Source organism: Cygnus olor, chromosome 34 (assembly GCF_009769625.2).
Source record: "Cygnus olor isolate bCygOlo1 chromosome 34, bCygOlo1.pri.v2, whole genome shotgun sequence".
NCBI classification, from domain to species: domain Eukaryota; kingdom Metazoa; phylum Chordata; class Aves; order Anseriformes; family Anatidae; genus Cygnus; species Cygnus olor.
Genome location: NC_054091.1, coordinates 310136 through 317180, shown reverse-complemented (window position 1 = coordinate 317180; position 7045 = coordinate 310136). Strand labels below are relative to the sequence as shown.

Below are 7045 nucleotides of genomic sequence, written 5' to 3'. Positions count from 1 at the left end.
TCATTGTGAAACCACCACACCACTTGGCCACGTTATTGGCACCAGCTTTGAAAAAGGAGAGACAGTTTCAGGCAATTTATAGGGGAGATCATGTTTATTAAACAGATGGTAAGAAAGAGTCAATCCTGACATACAGATGAACAAAATAACACTTTGTTGTTTTATTCCTCAAAGTACACTAGATAAATATTTTTTTTCTAAGAAACTAATAAAAAGAAATGACACTGAAGATAAAAGTAAGAATATAGAATGATAATGAAACAAACACTCAGGAAATCATTTGTGGAGAAAAAGGGGAAATTTATCAATTTTCGGAACCATCCATGAAATCTTTTTCCTAACAGCACCCTTGAGCTCCTGGTTCCTCATGCTGTAGATGAGGGGGTTCACTGCTGGAGGCACCACTGAGTATAGAACAGCCACCACCAGATCCAGGGATAGGGAGGAGAGGGAGGGGGGCTTCAGGTAGGCAAATCTGCCAGCGCTGATAAACAGGGAGACTACAGCCAGGTGAGAGAGGCACATGGAAAAGACTTTGTTCCATCCCCGCTCAGAGGGGATCTTCAGCACAACCCTAAAGATCTGCACATAAGACAGTATGATGAATACAAAACACCCCCAAACCAGAAAACAATGAAATCAGAGAACCAGAAAACAACCACAGAACAATGAAAACAAAACATCCAAACACCAACAAGGAACGAACTATGAGAAGTCCAGCTTCCCTGAGGTAGGAGTGTGAGCAGGAGAGCTTGAGGATCTGGGGGATTTCACAGAAGAACTGGTCCACAGCATTGCCTTGGCAGAGGGGCAGGGAAAATGTATTGGCAGTGTGCAGCAGAGCATGGAGAACCCCACTGCCCCATGCAGCTGCTGCCATCTGGGCACAAGCTCTGCTGCCCAGGAGGCTCCCGTAGTGCAGGGGCTTGCAGATGGCAACGTAGCAGTCGTAGAACATAATGGTGAGAAGAGAATATTCTGCTGATATCAAGAAGACAAACAGAAAAACCTATGCAGCACGTCCTGCATAGGAAATGGCCTGGTGTCCCACAGCGAATAGGTCATGGCTTTGTGGACAGTGGTGGAGATGTATCCCAGGTCTAGGAACAGCAGAAGCACAAAAAATACAAAAAATAATAATTAGAAAAAAAGTATGTTAATATAAAACAATGAAACACAAGGCTAGAATGGGATATATTGAGAGTCACTTTGGGAGAGAGATGGAAATTTCATGATTACTGAAAAATATCTGTAATAAGACATTCCAAAAGGCATTCTTGAGCTCCTGGTTCCTCATGCTGTAGATGAGGGGGTTCACTGCTGGGGGCATCACCGAGTACAAAACTGTAATCACTAGATCCAGAGATGGTGAGGAGATGGAAGGGGACTTGAAGCCGGCAAATGCAGCAGTGCTTATAAAAACGGAGACCACAGCCAGGTGAGGGAGGCACGTAGAAAAGGCTTTGTGCTGTCCCTTCTCAGAGGGCATCCTCAGCACAGCCCTGAAGATCTGCAAGTAGGAAAAAAGAATGAAAACAAAACACCCCCAAAATACAAAACCTGGATAGGGAGGCCTGTCCAAGGAGGAAAGAGAATTAAAATGTTAGGGTAGACCTCTGTGAGGAAAACCTAGCCTATTGTTTTGTAGAAGCCATAAAAAACTGCCTCTTCGCTTTTCAGAAGACTGCTCCTCTACTTGATGTCAAAGTCGTGCTGCCTGAGGGTGCTACTGGGGGCAAGAGACTCTGCAGGAGACAGTTCTGTCCTAGAACAGTAAGTAAATGGAACATGGGGTGGTCTCAGACGAAGTGTGTTTGAGGTAACAAGGAGTTTTGGAGCATTCTTTCTCAAAATTCACCCGACTGCAGAGCAGGGCTTTGTGCATAACGCTTTGCTTTGTTACTTCATACTCATCCCCCTACCCCTGAGGGGTGTATTTAAGGCAAAATCCTTGGCGCTTGTACTGCCCACCAAGTGAAACCTTGGCGTCCTGGGAGGCAAAGGGACTGTCCTTCAAGGCAGAGTGGGGACAGCTGGGGTATCCATCAGTCCTGGTCTCAGCTGCCCTGTGCGGGCACCTCTGGAGGATGGTCACACTCAGGTGTTCCCCTGAAAAGAACCTGAATGCTGCTGAGAGCAGAGGAATCCAGGTTCAAAGTGCAGATCCCCAAGCCCCTCACCCATCTCACTGTACCTGAGGAGGATCTCAGCTCTCTGCTCTTCTCCAGGGACAGGGAGGGATCATAACAGCTGCCAATATACAGCCATCCAGCAGCATTTCTATGGCCTTAGGACTGACATGTCTTCTCCATGGGGATGCTAGATAGCACAGAGCTGCTAGGGAAGGGCTGTGCCCTTGTGCAAGGCAGCATGCAGCCCAGCAAAAGCCCCAGTGACATTAGGGCTGGAAGTCTATGGTGTGAGAAAAAGGAGAGTAGGGACTGGCTCCAGGGGAGGCATCTGCAGTACAGGGATGGCAGGGAAGTGCCCAAATCTCCCCTACCACGGAGTTTCTGGGAGCAGCTCCCTCTCACTCCCTGCCCATGGCTCTGCTGCCTGCAGCTGTCCCTGCCTGCAGCTGGGTCTCTGTCCCCACGCCTCCTGCCTGCAGGTCACAGCCCCCATCCCACCCGCCGGGTGCTCAGCTCTGCCCTGCAGACACCTCCTGGCAGCAGGGCTCTGCCCAGGGGCAGCTCGCTGGGGGCACGTCCTAGAGACCAGGTCACACAGACCCTGCTGGTACTGCACATGTGGTGGTGGAGCTTCCTATGGGCAGGAAAGAGACTTCCCTACGGTCCTTGGAATGCTCCTTATGAAGGCTTAGCAATGTCAGCCTCTTCTTAAAAATAACAGCCTCTATTTCCATTCCCACAGGGACAAAGAAGAGAAAACTGAAAGCAGAGGCTCAGGAAAGCCGAGATGGAAGCATCTAAACCCTGATTTACTTCTTGCCTTGGATCAGGTCAGAGGAGAGCCAGTCAGGGTGACAGTGTGGTCGTGCTGGATGGGTGCAGATTCTTCAGAAGAGACAAGCGGGGACGGTCAACAGGGGTTTGCCCTCAGCATGAAAGAAGCTGCCTGGATGCATCAATCTCTTCTATGGATTGGGCAGCAGATTGGGAGGACCCTTGTGGGTGAGGGTCAAAATGTGAGTCAGTCAGGGCGACAGCATGGCAGGAGGTAAACGCCTGCAGTCAGGCTGAAGAAGTGGACAAAGTCTTGTGGAAGCTGTTGGACTAAGTTGAGTTCAATGACTCCATGTCACCCTGGGGGCCTTCAATCACTCGGACGGTCACAGGAAAGGGACTCTGCTGGGTGCAAACATTCCCAAGGTTTCTGTGGGTTCTTGGAGACAGCTTCTGTGCACAGCCGCCAGATGGGCCAACCTAGGTGATGTTCACCAGGATCTGGGACTTGCAAACAGGAAAAAATTGTGTCTTGACACTCCTCTTGCCAAATGCATGTTGTAGTCCAGCTGCTTTTCAGCACATGGAAAGAGATGAGGTTTCGGGGCCCAGCCCTACACCCAGCGCTGCACATTCTCACCCTTGTCTTTCCCTGCAGCCCACTTGGCATGGTGCAGCTGACACGGGACCAGGTACATCTGTGTGCAGTACAGTCAGGGGCAGTAGTCCTGCCTTCAGCGTGCATCAGGTCTCCTGAAATGAGAGGCTTGGTCAAGTTCTGAGAGAGAACCCAGAGTAGATCCTAAATCGGTTCCTCCTTCATTGTGGACACAAAGGCACGAGTGCTCTCCAGATCTGGCAGCCCGGCTGCAAGGGGCAGGCTGCCCCTCCACCTCAACCTCTTCATGGGCGCCTTCTCCTATAGAGGCTCATGGCCATGGACAACGGGTAGCAGCCTTGAGGAGTGCACCACGTCTGTCACAGACCATTTTCCCCACTCTCCTCTCCATCTGTAGTGCTGCCCTACTCCTCTCCCTCACGATGATGTGTCGAGGGTACGTTTGCCATTCCCTCGTGTACCATCTCTGCCTCCTGCATGGCAGACCAGGGGATGGTGCTGAGGCCATCTCAAAGTACAGAGCCCCGTGGGCTGTCCCAGAAGGAGGATCCCGGCATGTGCTGCAATTCCCTCCATATAACACATCCTACTTCTCCAACTGAGTGAACTGCAGTGAAGAGGACTTAAGGCACACTGAGGGGCTGCTGCATCCCAGACGCCTTCGCTCCCATCTTTTGAGAAAATCCCAGCCCCAGGACAAGCCTCAAACTCAACGCTCCTTGGAGGGCTCCCAAGAGCACAGGCGTGTTGGTGCAGGAACACAGTGGTGACTTCTCCAGTGCTCCACTTCCTATATCCAATGGCCTTTGTCACCATGTGGAGATGTTCCTGGTGGATTTGTCAGGAAATGCTGCTAAAGAACTGGGCAGAAGGGAGGTGACGGTTTCTCAGGACAAGAAGGGAAATCTCTCGTCTCTCTCCCGAGCTGTGCCGTCTCCATGCTGCTGACCTCATAAGCCTTCAAATGACACGTGCTGATGTCACAGGGGGAGGCACTGCATCACCAGGATATCTTCACTGGAGCAGCGGCAGTGCCGGCACTTCCCTGCAAGGCCTGGTCCCTGCTGGGCGCTGCTTGGGTGCTCCCCACCGCTGTCCTTCTGTGGCCAGGAGTGGGGGCAGCAGGCAGCAAGGTTGCACTGGGCGACCCTCGCTGACGGGCGGAGGAGCAGGGGCACCTTGCAGAGGAGCTGTGGTTGAGGAGCCAGGGCGGGCATCCCTTGTCCTGAGCTGAGGGCCAGCAGCAAGCGAGATGGAGGACTGCTGGAGGGTGACCATCACCTCTGACCTGACTTCTGCGTTCCCAGTGCTCCTGCAGCTCTCCCCCAAAGGTGAGGGTGTCAGGAGCCCCTTCCCAAGGGGCAGCCCAGGGGCTGTGAGCTGTCCAAAGCTGCAGGTCCTGGGCTGGGGGGTACTGGTGGTGCTGGACAGAGCTGGTGGCTGCTGCGAGAGCCCTGCCTGAGGGTCCCGCTGGGCTCAGGGGACAATGTGGCAGCCAAGACTCCCGGGTCCTGATGCCAGGGCTGTCCTGAGGCCTAGGGCTCCTCTGGGCATGGCTCAGACTTCTCCTGATGGGGGCAGTCCAGGGCCAGGTTTCCCTGGGAGCTGGTGCCACTTTGGGATCTGGCTCTGGGAGGAAAGAACTCGGTGTCCCAGAGACTGGTGTGGCCTGCAGCTCCCCCAGGCCTCTCAGGAATGTCCCAGGAATGCCTGCACGGTGTTTTTCTGGGGTGCTTGTGTATGCCTGCATGTGTCATCGGCTGGGTGAGGTGCTTGCCAAGAGGTTGTGAGCTGGCTGGCCTGGAGCCTGACCTGTCTTCTCCTTGCTTTCCAGAGACTGAGGCTATCTGGGATGCTGTATCCGAGTACATTCTGGAAGAGCTGAAGCAGGATAAGGTGGGCTGGTGTCCTGGGCCCTGCAGAGCAATCCCTGCCCGAGCACCATGGCAGTGCACTGAGACTGCCCAGGGTGCCCGGAGCAGCTTCTTGGCCAGCTGGGAGAGAAACCAAGGCCAGATGTGCTCTGCCTCTCAGGTGTTTGGCACCCCCTAGGGCTTCACTCTTCCCTGCGGTCTGAGTGGAGAGGGCGAGCAGAGAGATGGGGGAATATCCTGGGTCCGTGCCTAGGACAATTGCTGGGAATCAGTCCCAGGCCTAATCTGTGTGCTGGAAACCCCCGGGCGCTTCTCTAGCCAAGGGATGTTGGCAAATCCTGTGAGGGGGGTGACGAAAGAAACAGAGGATGCGGCTCTTTTGCAAAGCTTTCCAAAGTGCCCCACCTTGCCCCATTGTCCCTCAGGAGTGGGCAGGGCACAGAGCAGTGTCCCCCTGCTCTGACAGTCATCCCTTTTCCCGTCTCTCAAGAACTCCCTCGTCAGCCTTTCTGTCTTTTCTGTGTGCAGGGCGTTCAGGTTGCAGGACTCGGGACCTTTGCTGTTGTCCAAGAGCAATTCCATGGCAAACAAGAGCTGCTCTTGGTTCGAAGACCTTTCTTCCAGCTGGACATCGATGAGTTGTGGCTGGAGGAGATCTACTGTCCCACCGAGATCCTCCCTGGTGAGAAGGCAGCAGCCCCCCTCTTCCTGCCCCCTGTCCGGAACGGTTTGTTCTCCCTGCTCTTTGGAAAGGCCTGGGAGAAGTAGAGGATTGTCTCCAACGGTCAGGGTACAGCTTGAGTTCCCCCAAAAGAAACCGTGCCCCAGGAGCAGTTCCTCTTAGCGACCCTTTCTCTGGGAACTTGTTCTGAATGTTGCAAGCAACTTGGGCTTGCCGTGTCACTGAGGATGTTGCTTCTCCTTGCAGATGGCGTCAAGATTGAGCCGCTCAACTACGTGCAGCTATCGCGAGCCACCTCCTTCCCACTGCACGTGGTGAAGAACTGTGTGCAAGAGACCATCCTCTTGTACTGCTTCCTCCTGAGGAGCAAGGAGCACGTCCCCTTTGGCTTCAGGGACATTGGTGTTTTGACATGCGAAGATGGTTTCCTCTGCATGAAGTTTTATCTGGACTGTGTCAAACGTCTGGAGAGCACTGCGGGCCTGGTTGCACTGCTCCACAGTGTAAGTTGGTGAGGTTTTGAGGGCTACTTAACTTCTTTGGGAATCCTAGCGAAGGGTGAGCAATCCGACCGCTGTTGGCCAGCCCGGACACGGCAGGCCAGTCAAATGCCTTTCCCCGTGCTTGCCCCCTTAGCTGCTTTCTCCATGAGCAAAGAGAGTTTCTTCTGAGCCTCTGGACGCTTGCCCCTGCAAAAAGCCTGGCAGTGTTACTGTACAGCCTCCATATTCTGCCATGCAGCTCCTCCCGAGCAGAACAAAGGGTCATGGAAGAGGCTTTGGAGGAGGGCTTTGGAGAGAAGGCTTTCTTTTGGCTTGGGAGACAGGTTTGCTTCCTGTCAATGAGAGCCGTGAGAAAACTGCCTCAGAAACCCTCCAGCAGGTCTGTGTCTCTTTGCAGAGAATGTGGCCGGCACATCTGACTGACTTCAGTGGAGAGACCACCGCTCGTGGGATCCAGATGT

The 7045-nt window shown here is 53.5% G+C and overlaps 2 protein-coding genes across 2 annotated transcripts; one reads left to right on the top strand and one right to left on the bottom strand.

Annotated features, from left to right (window-relative positions):
• On the bottom strand, nucleotides 1-1035 carry LOC121062719 (olfactory receptor 14J1-like). Its single transcript, XM_040542892.1, has 3 exons — nucleotides 687-1035; nucleotides 391-619; nucleotides 1-45 (listed from the first exon to the last, which is right to left on the bottom strand). The coding sequence occupies exons 1-3, from the start codon at nucleotides 956-958 to the stop codon at nucleotides 1-3; spliced, it is 546 nt and encodes a 181-aa protein (XP_040398826.1). The 5' UTR covers nucleotides 959-1035.
• Nucleotides 1036-4777: 3742 nt separating this feature from the next.
• On the top strand, nucleotides 4778-6809 carry LOC121062718 (coiled-coil domain-containing protein 81-like). Its single transcript, XM_040542891.1, has 5 exons — nucleotides 4778-4856; nucleotides 5360-5559; nucleotides 5928-6081; nucleotides 6328-6584; nucleotides 6718-6809. The coding sequence occupies exons 1-5, from the start codon at nucleotides 4778-4780 to the stop codon at nucleotides 6730-6732; spliced, it is 705 nt and encodes a 234-aa protein (XP_040398825.1). The 3' UTR covers nucleotides 6733-6809.
• Nucleotides 6810-7045: the final 236 nt, after the last annotated feature.

Coding starts and splice junctions, on each gene's coding strand:
- LOC121062719 (XM_040542892.1), bottom strand. CDS start 958: ATGTTCTACGACTGCTACGTTGCCATCTGCAAGCCCCTGCACTACGGG. Junction 620..686: donor GTTCGTTCCTTGTTGGTGTT/TGGATGTTTTGT, acceptor TTTTCTGGTTTG/GGGGTGTTTTGTATTCATCA. Junction 46..390: donor ACTCAGTGGTGCCTCCAGCA/GTGAACCCCCTC, acceptor CCTTTTTCAAAG/CTGGTGCCAATAACGTGGCC.
- LOC121062718 (XM_040542891.1), top strand. CDS start 4,778: ATGGAGGACTGCTGGAGGGTGACCATCACCTCTGACCTGACTTCTGCG. Junction 4,857..5,359: donor CCTGCAGCTCTCCCCCAAAG/GTGAGGGTGTCA, acceptor CTTGCTTTCCAG/AGACTGAGGCTATCTGGGAT. Junction 6,082..6,327: donor TCCCACCGAGATCCTCCCTG/GTGAGAAGGCAG, acceptor TTCTCCTTGCAG/ATGGCGTCAAGATTGAGCCG.